This window comes from Limulus polyphemus, unplaced genomic scaffold (assembly GCF_000517525.1).
Source record: "Limulus polyphemus unplaced genomic scaffold, Limulus_polyphemus-2.1.2 Scaffold930, whole genome shotgun sequence".
NCBI lineage: Eukaryota > Metazoa > Arthropoda > Merostomata > Xiphosura > Limulidae > Limulus > Limulus polyphemus.
The window spans coordinates 13,196-27,584 of record NW_013666540.1 but is presented as its reverse complement, the minus strand read 5'-3'; the positions used below and the strand labels follow the sequence as shown (position 1 = coordinate 27,584).

At 33.4% G+C, this 14,389-nt stretch overlaps 1 protein-coding gene across 1 annotated transcript in view; it reads left to right on the top strand.

The window, feature by feature from the left end:
* Nucleotides 1-7,350: 7,350 nt before the first annotated feature.
* Nucleotides 7,351-14,389, top strand: part of LOC106461303 (integrin alpha-4-like) — a gene marked incomplete at its 3' end in the record, with an annotated part of 17,471 nt that continues 10,432 nt past the window's right edge. Inside the window, exons 1-5 of the mRNA XM_022388172.1 lie at nt 7,351-7,449; nt 8,148-8,272; nt 9,657-9,766; nt 11,554-11,680; nt 12,363-12,439. Coding sequence (XP_022243880.1) covers nt 7,445-7,449; nt 8,148-8,272; nt 9,657-9,766; nt 11,554-11,680; nt 12,363-12,439 — 444 coding nt within the window. The remainder of the gene's footprint in view (nt 7,450-8,147; nt 8,273-9,656; nt 9,767-11,553; nt 11,681-12,362; nt 12,440-14,389) is intronic.

Here is a 14,389-nt window from a genome sequence, read left to right as displayed (position 1 = left end):
CCCGTTGTTGACTTAAATTCTTTTTACACGTGCCCGTTGTTGACTTAAATTCTTTTTACACGTGCCCGTTGTTGACTTAAATTCTTTTTACACGTGTCCGTTGTTGACTTCGATATTTCTTGCCGGAAACAGTTATAATATGTTAAATGTAAAAGCTAAAACTGACTTACTATGTTATTGTCTTGAAAAACCGTCATAGAGATGGCTGCAGTAACACGAAATGCAACACAAAAAGTGAATTTTCGTACAAAGAAAGTTCTGTTAATTACAGACTCTCCCCCTCCCTTCTTTAAAAGTTCTTAACGTGACCGTGTTTCTGACTTTTTACAGCTACAGAGAAAAAAACGTAACGTTTTGATAAACAGAAAGACAATAGGCCTGTACGTAGAATGTTTGAATGTGGGGGAGGGGGGGGGTTCTAATTTGTGATATTAAAAGCCAACACACATTGTACGAGACACAATTAGCATGCAAAGCATGTTAATGCTACAGGGTCTGGGGACATTCGACTATTTCAATCCAAAAAATGCTAATGCTTCATCAGAAGAAATGTAGACTATGTAGAAAACGTTAAATACCATAAGCAGCCGCGCTTTAACCATACAAACATAATTTTTTACATCACAAAAATAGGGGGATTGTCCGAATCCTCTCGAACCATCTCCTCCATGCGTACGTGCGTAAAAAGGCAGTTAGATTTGATTTCTTCGCGAATGAGAAATTAAGTCTGTAAAACTTTTATTTCTCCAACGTGGAAATGTTTAAGCTGATAACATTTTAGGAATCCAAAGGAAAAAAAATGTATATACTCTTAAAAAAGTATAGAGAAGACGAGTATACCGCTGTTTGTACAACAGGGTATCACCCAAACATCCTGCATGCCTTAAACAAAACCGTAGCTACCATTACGAGTTTCATAGTGTCTCGTACTTCAGAACTGACCCCCCCCTCCCGGCTCAGCGGTAAGTTTTTGGGTTTATAACGCCAAAAACTTAGTCTTGATACCCGTGGTGGAGACAGCACGGAGAGCCCATTTTGTATCTTTACAACAAACACACTAAAAATCTTAAAATTTATAATACGCACATATACAAATATATCTATATATGTACCGTATCCATATAACATATTTTTTTATAATTCCTTGCTATGTGTACTTTTTGAGACATTTTTCTAGTTATTTTTTTTTAACTTTCAATATGTTAAACGTATATATTTCATTCTTTCACCAGGTTTAAATGGGAAGTTATCTTACAACACCACTGTTTCTATAATATCGGCAACCCTAATTTTCTTTATATCGGTAGTGTGCTGGGTGTTGTCTCGCTTTTAGCGTGCCGGACTCCACTGCACCTTTTGGGGCTGTGGGTGCGTTATAGAATGACTATCAAATCCCAATATTCGATTAGAGTAGATCAAGAGTTGGCGGTGGGCACTGTTTACTAGTTGCCTTTTCTGTAGTCTACCTATCTGTTAGGGACGGTTAGCGCATGTAGGTCCTTGTTTAGCTTTGCGCTAATATCGGAAACAAACTACGTATATTGGTAATTTTCTCATAGATGTTGTTGACCCTTAAGTATATAATTGTGCTAACTGTAATTATCCACTGTAAAATTTCTTTCACAACAGTTTTTGTTGGTTTTTTGTTAAGCTTAAAGCTACACAATGGGCTGTCTGCGCTCTTCTCACCGCGAGTATTAAAACCGGAATTTTAGCGTTATAAGCTCTCGGAATTACCGCTGAGCCACAAGAGATGCAGTACTTTATCTCATTATGACTTTTAAGGATGAATCGAAAAAGAGTCTACCAGTCATAGTAATAGGTGGTTAAAGACAAAATTCCTTTTTTAGCAACAACAGAGTGGTACTTTGACCGAGTCAACAGCTGTACATTTTTTTTACGTCTTTCCTGTTTTGTTGTTGTGAAGTAGGAAAGTGTGGTTGCAGGAATTTCCGGAAGAATTAACTTTTAAATGAATAACACGTCTTTCGTAACGGTTACACAGTGGTGATGAATATGTTGGGGAAAAAATAACAAGTTTGAATAAGTTTATTGATGGTTTAAACAAATTTCGTTATGTTAAATAAACAAACATGTAATTCAGCAACAGCAACAGAGTAATTTTAATCTTACTAATCCAGGATGTTGAGTAAGAATTTAGTCAGACTCACACATGGTTTAAATTCGGTATAACGTTACATTTAGAGCAGGATGTACAATTGGATTTGTACACCGAAATAACGTTATAGCTGTCGGTGAAAAATAAAGCAACAAATCTGGGTTAAGTATCGAAGCCACTGTTTAACTACTGTTTCAATACTTCAAGTTTTCGGTACCGCAAAAAAAAACATGTTCTTATATAGAAAATTCTATTCTTCTAATGTATATTTGCCTTGACATTACTCCTAAATAAGATTTCATTTAATTTGTAATAAAAATATAGTTATTTCATTTTATTTCACATTTTTATATACTGTGTGTGTATGCATTTGTTTTTATTGAAACGAAATGGTTTGTTTTATTTGTGTTTAAGCGCAAAGCTGTAAAGTAGGCTGTTTACCCACCTCGGGTATCCAACCCCGAATTTTAACGTTATAAGCCGTCTAGCTTACCGCTGAGCTACCGAGGGAGGGGGTGATAGCAAAATGTAAATATTAAGTTTTAACTCTGTAAGTTGATATACACAGGTATTAGCATCGGGGATATTCTAAAGCAAAACTTTAATTTTTGACTTCTCTTGTAATTTTCCGTCTTGAAATAGACTTGCTAATGTTATTTCTTATTGTTTGTTGTTAGCACACTAGACTATCAGCGCTATTTTAACCAAAGGGATTTAACCCATACTTTTTTTTTGTTATAAGCTCTCTTTTATATTGTCCGTGTGTGATACATTGTTCTACCTCTGCATTATAACAGTTTATTCTTTGATTTCATAATCAAGAGTTTAATTTTTGCAGATGGACGTTTTCGAGTATTTTTAATAATTGGTTGTTATTAAAAATAGAAAATATTTTTATATAGCAGTAGTGTGTGTGTGTGTGTGTTTGTGTGTGTAAGAAGGCATTAGACAAAGCGTTGGTCCGCGGTAAAATGATGTAAACGCTATAGAAATGCACTTTGAAGCGGAAACCAAGCTCTGTAAATAATCGGTTAGATACAAAAACAAACTTTGCTCTAGATGGCCTGACTGTGTAGAGTTACATACCCTTTCTTTCCTTTTCCATTCCCGAGAACAGATGAACACCAGGAGCATCCAGACTCCCCACCCTCCCTTCGTAAAACCTATGATCGTTCATAGAAGCATATGCTGTTAAGATGTGTGCACGACTTATTGCTGAAAATATAAATGTGTATGTGTATGCTTAATCATATATATATATATATATCAAAAGGAAGGATAAATGAGGATGAGTTTCAAACGTATATTGCTAAACTATGGTATTACATTTCAGTGACACCCGTGTAAGAAGTTTGTTTCTTAACATCTTCTGTATCAACACCTGAAAGAAGTAATAAAATTGTAAAAAGCGTAAAGCCCACCAAAGGTATCGAAAAACAAAATTCAGCGTTATTAGTCTACAGACTTGCTACTGAACCACTGGGGACGCGTGACGATATGTACAACTAAACTTAAAATGGTATGAAAAAAAATATAAATTCTACTTTTAGGGTCTTAAAGCTTTTTTTAAGAAATAATTTTTGTTAAGGGGTTATTTTTTCAACAAAATCGAATCACAATCTGGTCACCAGATTATTTTTGTCTCAGAAATAATTGTTGCTTATATTTTCAGGTTTACTTCAATAATTTCTAATCTTTAAGACAAAGAATATAATGAAATGAAATAGATAATAATCTAAAAAAATAAACTATTAAAACTTCAAAGTTTTGAAATTAAGTAAAATTTTAACAGTTACCATTGAACAAATAGTGAACGTTACCTCAACCAACTCAAAATATAAAACTTTACCTAATAAAGTCGATTTTCCGAGAGAAAAATGACTGAATGTTATAGATAGCATACTATAAACTATAATACAAAAATGCTTCGAATTCATTCTGAGAACTTATGACTGAAAGTAAAGAAAAATGTGTTAAATATGTCAACCACATTATGTTTTATATTCAATACCGACGAGGCCTTCCGCTCAATGCGATGACTCATCAAGCTGGTTGGAGTACGACAATACTGTTTGATACACTATTTATATTATTAAACTGCATAAGTTACAACTGCCCTGGTGTGGACTTGATTAAGTTGGTAAAGTGCAATTTTTATTATAGTATAAAATATAGCACATATAAAAATTTTATACGTTTAGTATATTGTGTATATCTTCACCATTTCTGATTCAAAATGTTAAAACAGGAAGCGACAATAGGGATAATATAAACAGAACATTTTTTTTTTTACATTTTTCATGTATGTGATGGCAATTATTTATTTCGTTGAAATTAATCATTATTCTGTTCACAGTAACAAACCCCTCTATGTGGTGTTACAAAATTAAACAAATATCCAGTTTTAGGTGGTCAAGAATAATAAATCACCACAATATAAACAGCAAGAAAAAATGTTTCTTAAAATGTACCGACGTTAGAACTAAAGCTTCCAAAGAACTCCCAATGTTTCAAAGTAATGTCAACACTTTTGCTTCGTCGCAAGTTTCAGTAAACTAATCTTCGTAACCGAATTTCGTTGATGCCGGACTTTAACCTTTCGTTTAGGGCTAATGAAGTTAAGCCATATTACATAGGACACATTCTTTTGTAACTTAATCTGTTTGATTTGATATCGGTACAAAATACACGTGATCCAGAACAACCTTTGAGCTATATGCAAATGTCACAAAAGTGCATAAACTAGACTGTTTTGTTTTAGTTTAAAATTCTTCGTTAATGGTTATAAGGAAGCTCTTATCTCTTTTCATTACAATAATAAATTATTAGTGACTGAAAATAAAGATCCCAACTAAAGCGATTAAATTAATTTATGTAAGACTATAATAAATGTGATAATACGAATAACCATATTTAAACGTGTTTCATTATTTAACTGTAAGCTAGATATTGATCATTTAAAGGCTGGGAAACAAGAACATACTTATTGATTGTTTTACTCTGTCGTAGGAAATTGGTTAGTATTCTTATTAACATTTTGATGTGATTTTAAACGTTGATTGAAGAGTTTTTTTTTTTTTTACATTTCTAAACTCCACATCAGGAGAAGTGCTCAGAATATTAAAATCTGAAATACTGTACATACCAACAGTTGAAGAGTTGGTAGTGGGTAGTGTTGACTAGATGCCTTCCCTCTAGTATATCACTTCTAACCTAGGAACGGCTAGCGCAGATAGTCCTCAAGCATCTTTGCGCGAAATTCACTAAACAAACAAAATATAACAATTAAATAGTGTAAACTGTATTCAGTACTACATGGCACAGCGGCATGTCTGCGGACTTACACCGCTAGAAACCGGGTTTCGATACCCGTGGTGGGCAGAGCACAGATAGTCCATTGTGTAGCTTTTTGTGTTTAACCTACAAACTACTGATAAGTGAAGTCCGAAAATTATTTGTTTGAAGAAAGCACTTTAAGTGCTCAGGTTCTTGGTGACATCCGTAAAAATCTCTGACAAGATTACGAGCACATCGCGTCAAAATGTTAAGCTTGTTACAATTAACATCTGTCACACGAGCCAGCCTAGCATCTTTTAGTATGGAGCCTAGGAGTCAACAGATGGGCCAATCCGGAAACCGGTAGATTTAGGATTAATTGGATAGATCTCGATGAATGAAGCTCGGCACAACTTCTAAAACGAAGAAATAACTAAATAAACTAAATATTAATGAAAATATGACACGATGAAAGTATATGGATTATACAACGATGGTACAGTACTGGGCATTATACCACCCTTCTTGTATTTACTCTTCATTTTTAATTTGAGAATTGTTAGTGAAATTATCTTAATGCATCGTGCATCTGCTTCAACATCAACATTGCATCTTTGAGCTTTACTGTGTCGTTAGTTTCACACAATATCGAAACTAACGATTTCTTATATATGATTCCAATCCCCCTTTTTAAAGATAACGATACTATTGTGTTAGTTATTTTATGTTACGCTGTCAATGCAGTAATCAATTGACGAACTTCCGATTCAACTGATATGTTAAATCGATTGGGATATCTTCGAATAAGTTCTTCCCTCATACGACTTGGACCCACGGTTTAGATTAATCTCTACACTTAAACCATCACATTCACAGCCACATCTAGAACATTTCGAGCATGTTTCATTGCTACATCGTTTTACTTTATATTTACAAGTTAACTTCTCCATGTTGAGTCTCATGGTCTTGGATCAAGGCACGGGTCTGGTCCAGCGACCGAGACCTCTAGAATAGTGCCAAACGTCTTCTTTTTGTTTAATAAAAAAAAGCAAACCTTTCCAGAATGACTCATTTTTTTAATCCACATCAAGATGCCGGGCTGGCTCGTGTGGTAGATGTTAAAATGCATTACAGAGCAGCGAACCTGGTATATGTAAGCGGTTCAATAAAAAACCCACAACAACAACAACAAAAAAGTCTGATGCATTGTCAACTACTATTGCATTATTTAAAGCGATACAATTGACACAATTAAACGGTCATTTAAGTTATTAGAAAAAAAAGGTTATTATTTTTCATTGTTAAACTACCGATAGCAACCATTGTCACTGAAAGTTTGATGAAATACTCATTCCAAGAATTCAGGTAAAATGGTACACTGAGAATGGCATTATTTCTTCAAAGAAAGAAAAAAATATATAAAGAATTTTTTTGTTTATGATATTTAGGTCTAATAAAAACGATTTCTACTTTGCATTATTACCCGTTTCGTTATTACTGATATCATTTTTAACAGGACCTAGTAGTTAAAACGTTTAATCTGGAGTTTGCGGGATCGAAACAATTTACCTAACATGCTCGTCCTTTCAGCTGTGGAGGCATTATAATGTGACGATCAATCCCACTATTCCCACTTCCAGTCTATCAGCTCTAACCATGCTTTATAACTGGGTGCGAACATTACCAAAGACATTTTTGCAGGTACCATTATTACGACACCACTGTTAGTGATATCATACCAGGAAAAACTATTTTTGTACCCCAGCATCTACTTAATTTCTTATCACGTTGTCTTGTTTCGCCGGAAGTCAAAGTAAACGCACTAAAGAAGTAGGCCGAAAGAGCGTGCGCAACAACCAAATTATACTCTCTTCTGACAAAGAATCTTAAAGGTGTTTCTCAATCTGATGTTACCCTAGCTTCAACGTGGAATCAGTCACTGACTGAAGGTGATGTCTCCTAAAAGTTTATGGAAATGAACGTATACTATGTTACTACCGAATCTTTTGCAATTTATCGTTGTTCTTTCCTCGTTCAAAGTTGAGGCCAATGGCGTAAGTATGCCCCGCAATTGCGAGGGTGGGGTTGGGAAGGCAGCCGAAAGGGAATCCAAAGCATAATTGCAATTATAGGGAAATAAATGTAGGGGGTCCAATCACTTTTTATGCGGGTGGGGTGGGCATCTTTTGTAGTTACACCACTGGTTGGAACTAACAAATAATTCATCCTATTTTTTATTAATCAATATAAGTTAAGAGTAAGGAAGATAAGTTTCATTACTTTATTTTTTCAACATTTCATGTAAAAATAAGCAAACAAAAATACTTCTCTTTTCGCCGTGTATTTACATGAACCGATTTCTTTATTTGAGCTTCACTGATTTCGAAGGGCTCTTGCATGATTGAGGATCCTACCTCTTAATAGTGATTGATACTGCGTGTTTTATAGTGTATAGTGAAAAAAGAAAAGGTTTACGTTAAAATAGTCAATATATAATTTTGTAAAGAATAATACATGATTATTTTGTTGTAATTTCTGTAGTGTAAATTTTAATTTAAGTCCATCGTATAAGAACTTAATACTTAATTGTGATTGTTTTTGAACATCATTAATAAAAATAAAAATAACTGTAAATTTTTCTATTAAGTAAAACATCCGAAATTATTAATTTGAAAAATATGAGTAAAGTCTGGAATATTTTAAATTATATAAAAAAGAAGTAGAAACTTAAGTTATTCATATGTTTTTCTAGAGCGTTAATTACTGCACCTCAGGCCAATTGCTCTACCCGATTTCGTGAAATCTATCAACCTGGTGTTTTATACAAATGTTCTGTAAATAACCAAGTATGTGAAGAAGTGGAACTGTACAAAGAAGGTAAGTTCAAATAGATTTCTGGATGATTAAAAAATGATAAAGCACAGGTAAATCGTTTCAATTTCTTTTCTCTGTCGTAGATGAATACAATAGATTTTTTCAGTTCACACCAGTTGCATTGTTTGTTGTTAAATACAAAGCTACTCAATGGATTATCTGTGTTTTGCCCACCGCGTTTATAGAAACCCGAGTTGTAGTGTTTTAAGACCTCAGACTTTCTGCTGAGCCACCAGGGGCCACCAGTTCGGTTTGAATATAGCGCACAGCCATCTGCGCTAGCTCTCCATAATTTAGTAGTGATAGACTAGAGGAAAGGTAGCTAGTCAACTCTTGGGCTACTCTGTTACCAAATAATAATGGGATAGACCATAACATTATAACGCCCCACGGCGGTGAGATGGGGATCAGAACCCGCGACCCTCAGATTGCGAGTCCAGTGCCCGGCCATGCCAGGCCCAACCTCTGATTTGTTTATTTGTTTGTTTTTGAATTTCACGCAAAACTACACGAGGGCTATCTGCGCTAGCCGTCCCTAACTTAGCAGTATAAGACTAGAGGGAAGGCAGCTATTCATCACCACCCACCGCCAACTCTTTTACCAATGAATAGGGCCAACGAATAGGTGGGATTGACCGTAACATTATAACGTCCCTACGGCTGAAAGGGTGAGCATGTTTGGTGGGACGGGGATTCGAACCAACGACCCGCAGGTTGCGAGTCGAGCTCCCTAACCACCTGGCCATGCCGGGCCTAGCAACTCTGAAAGAAGAAATGGAATTAAATCCAGATGTTGTATATTTTATTACATAAGAATTTTAAACTAAGTATTGTATATTTTATTATATAAGAAAAAACATAATTTCCCCAGACGTACCCTCCTTCAACTCTCAGATGTTTTGATTATATTATTAAGAATCAACTTCGCAAATCTGCCTACTCTTAGAAATTCAATGTTGTGCCAAAGAATTGTTAAAATCCTTTACTTTATAATTTTTTTATTGTATTACCAGTACTAAACCATTATATAATGGTTACAGTTAAGATGTTTTGCAGTTGCTTTACTAGTGCTATGACAATACAGGGGGAGTCAAGCTATAGTGACCCCCTTCCAAATAAGGGAAAAGGAAACCAAACGTGAACAACAAACCTTTCTTCACTAATGACTAAGATGTAGTTACATGGCCAATGAATCAGTCTATTATTACAAATGTCCACATTTGTACATTTGATCTTGTAAAAATCTCCACGTCAAAATGTCGCATCAAATACTAAATAATTTGTATCGTTTGGAGGATAAGATGCTATTCAGGTTGAAAATATCAATACCAAGTAAGTTCCTTTCTTGACGTTACGCAACCTGTAACTTCTTTTTCATTGGCTGTAGGAAACACAGAGTTTAAAAATGGAGAGGAGTACACCTACCACGACTTAAAAAATGGATCTTGGCTGGGGGTTAGTTTAGCCGTCCAACCAGGTGGCGAAAATTTTATTGTGGTAAATATTATCATTTAATTACATGTTTTCATTACTTATAAAACTAAAGAAAAATATGGTACTAAAAGTATTATATATTTTCTTTGGTCTAAATAGCTATCTAGGTGTAATGAGACGAAACACGAAAAAGATAATTTATCGTATTATTTTTATAGTTGTGTAATATAGTAGAATATGTCCGAAACTGTAGTCCATATTTTTTTATGTGGCTGCATATCACTTAAAGGGGCACACACCCCTGTTCAAAGTGTATCGCGGTACGTATTGTAATATCTAATTAATTTTTGAAAATATCGCGATAAAAATAGGCAGTCTGAGGGAGAAAAGACTATGCTTTCTTCTGGTACAACTATTTCTTGAAATCCAATAATAAGTAATTGGTGATATTTAGATTTACATTTTTCTGTAATAAGTACATGCTGACCTTATTATAACAATACTGTGTTAACTAGCTTAAAGCTACCACAAAATACTTGTAGTTTTGAACAGTGTGGTATCATTTGGAAAGGTGTTAGTTCTGGAAAATAAAGCGTTAATGCCAATATAAAAAAAAATACTATTCATATTTCAATTTTTGATGACCATAAAATCATTTAGAAGGCACTAGAAAAGTTTGGCCTGTTGGATTATAGTCTCGTGAACTATCAAATTTTAATACAAAATTTAAAAAAAATCAAAAAACATCTTTATCATGGTAAAAGGATCATGTAAAATTAATTTTATGTGTATGTGCTAGCTTAGGTTAGTTAAAATGATACATACGATATTAAAACAAGTATGAAAGGTATTCAATTAAAATACTTATTGTAAAATTCATTGAAAGGCAAGTTCTTTGTTGCAATACAGTCATTTAATACATTAGACATCTCTTGTAAATTTGGTTTAAACTATATTTATCATATTCTATATTTTTCATTTTTTATTATGAATATAGTTAAAACCGCAAATAAGTATAAGTGCATAGTCGAATTTCATTATCGTTTTGACGAGAATATTCAATTTACATCAGACTGACGTTTCACTTTACTCGATTGAATAATTTTGTACATATTTATCCATTCCTTTCATTGAGAGGTGTAAATTATTCTTCCACTGTCGTGTTTCAGCTTTGTAACACGTCAACAGATCTTGGCGAATTCAAGTTTATGTTAAATTTGTACTAGATCTCATTCACTAAGTAATTGCTAAATTCATATAAGTTACACATAGCAGTTAATTAAATTTTATGGAAGATGAATGTGGCATGAGTGCATATATTATATTATTTTTACTTTAGAAATTGTTATTGTTATCTCTGATAATATGCCCTTAATTAGTAAAAATCACTTAATGAAATTATGCCACCAGAAATAAATATTAACCTATAGAAAATGCATATTTGTGATAAAATGATATCGTTTAATGATTTAATGACATCCATTTTAGTTCCACTAGAGGGCTTATAACTATACTGCTGTTTAATGACAGTAATCGAATTATTTCACTGAGATGCAAAAGTTACGTAAAGTATATAGGTAAAGCGAAAATTCCACTCAAAAACTGTTTCGAGTTTTTATCCGGTAATAAGAGATGTAAACTAATGGCTGATAATATGAATATGAAGTTCGAAAATAGTTAACAAAGACCTTACGGAAAATACTTTTTCAAGCCTTGGAGTATAATTAATTGTAGTATTGATAAACAACAGCCGTCAAGGTTAAGGAACTTGTTATTTCCAACATATATATATATATCTAAAGTTGATAGAGTGGGTATTATTTAACTGTTTTTACTTTTCTAATTTACAGACTTGTGGGCATCTATGGAAGAACCAACGTTATAATAACATTTACTTAACCAATGGTATTTGTTACGTTATTGACAGAGAACTCAATCCGAACTCTGTTATCAAGTTAGCACCATTCTCACGAAAAAGTAAGTTTAGTGTCAGAAAGATCGTTAGTCTTAACTTTAGAATTACTGACGGAGTCTATATCCCCGTCGTTTTTTATTACTTTTCCCCCAAACTTTCAGTGTTTATGCACCAAATTAATTTTAGGCACGGAAACTGTTTTGACAGGGTCCTAATGACGTATGGGTCACATAGAAAATGTTAACAAAAGTTTCACCAATTTTACAGTTAATCTATAATTACGGACTCTTTTTGAAGTATTTTTTTTTATAAACAATTAGTGATTTCCTTCTATTTCTTTGGTCAATTCGTTACACTGAGTATTGTAACAAGCAAAATATAAAATTAATAATTAAGTCGAAAATTGGAGGATTAAGTAAAAGCTGAATAGTATTTGTGAATATGAGGTATTGCAAACTAGAATAATTCGTATTAGTGACATGATTCTTGTAATTCAAAATTCTACTTTATTTTAGGCCCGAGCTTTCGGACCGATTACAATTATTCACCAGAAATATAAAATAAACAACGAAACAAATTGAACGTTAATTACAAGGCTTTGTTTGGATTTATTTATCGCTCTCAAGTTAACCGAATCGCGTATCTAGGCCATTTTCGGTATATATACGTGTCCCTAGTTTACTAAATGATTGAAAGTTCAAAAACCTTTTTTCTGTTTATCTATATTTTCCACATTTCTGACAGGTAAACAAAGTATTCAGGAGCACAAAATATATTACCACGCCTTCGCCTTGGGTGGATTCTCTGCGGCTTACAGTGAGGTAAATAGATAAACACGCCTTTTCACTCTCCTTCTATGCGTTGATAATTTTAACATAAAAAAAGAAGAAATTATTATTTGTATAAGATTATCTGAACTTACATTTACAGAAAGAAAAAAAAAGCTTCGTAAACTGTGTTGGTTATCATTTTCGCTTTTTTTTGTAAATGTTTTATCTTATTTCTTTAGAAATAGGGGCCTAATGGGTATTAAATAATTACAAAATCTGTCAGCTTGACTACAAAAGGAAATAACAAATGGTAAATTTGCTATCAGTGTCACAGCTTTAACCTCTTTGTGTTAAATTATCCTAGTAGCCTACACTGTCTCCGTTTCCGCTTTATAAATCTTTATCGGAAATTTGGGCAAATTGAAGAAAAAATATTGTTTTAGTTAACTCAATCAAAGAACATGCTTTATATAAAACAAAAAAAGACATTATAAACCAGTGACTCAACATCAATGCTACATTTAATAAAGTAATGTCAAGTAATATGGATTTCTTATCTTGAATATACAGTGCACATTCACACAGGATGGGAATAACTAAACCTATATTTGGGTTTCTTGTTTTGAACACGTATTACAAACTCACACAGGACGGGACACATAACTAAACCTGCATTTGGGTTTCATATTTTCAAGACGTATAACAAACTTGCAAAGGACAGGACACGTAACTAAGTATGTATTTAGGTTTCTTATTTTCAACACTCATTACAAATTCACAGAGGACAGGACACATAACTAAACCTGTATTTATGTTTCTTATTTTCAACAGGTATTAGACTCGCAAGGATGGTGCACGTAACTAAACATGTATTCGGATTTCTTATTTTCGGTACGCATTACATACATACAGAGGACGAAACACATACCTCGTATTTGGGTTTCTTATTTTCAAGACATATTACAAACTCACACAGAACGGGACACATAACTAAACCTGTATTTGGGTTTATTAATTTCAACACGTATTACAAACGCAGAGAGGACGACACATAACCTGTATTTGTATTTCATATTTTCATCACATATTACAAACCCACACAGGATGGGACACATTAACAACCTGTATTTTCAACACGTATTAAAAACTCACAGAGGACAGTACACATAACCAGACCTGTATTTGGGTTCCATATTTTCAAGGCGGATTACAAACACACAAAGGATGAGACACATACCATGTATTTGGGTGTCTTATTTTCAAGACGTAAAGACACACAGAGCACGAAACACATACCCCGTATTTGGGTCTCTTATTTTAAAACACGTAATTCTAACTTGCATACTACGGGATATATATAATTCTGTATATGGGTTTTCTTATTTTAAACACGTATAGAATACACATGATGGGATATATGTAACCAAACCTGTTACCTGTATTTGAAATTTTGTCTTTAATACGAACAACATGCTCACAGAGGACAGGATATACATATATATGATTAAACCTGTATGTGAGGTTCTTATTTTTAACACGTTGGAGAAACTTCCAGAGGACGAGATATATGTAACTAAAACCTGTATTTGGATTTGCTATTTTGAAGACGTACTACAAACTCACAATGGACGGGAGGATACATAAGTTGTATTTGGGTTTGTTATATTGAACATATATTACAAATCCACAGCGGACAGGATACGTAATCTTATTCTCATAGTTGCGCAGGTCATGTAAAAAAACAAACTTAACTCTTGATTTTGAATGGTTTGATGAATAATATGGTTCATTAGGTATATATTTAACGTAGTTTCACATCATTAGGCATATATTTAACGTAGTTTCACATAATTAGGCATATATTTAACGTAGTTTCACATAATTAGGTATATATTTAACGTAGTTTCACATCATTAGGCATATATTTAACGTAGTTTCACATAATTAGGTATATATTTAACGTAGTTTCTACTATTCTATTAGGTATATATTTAACGTAGT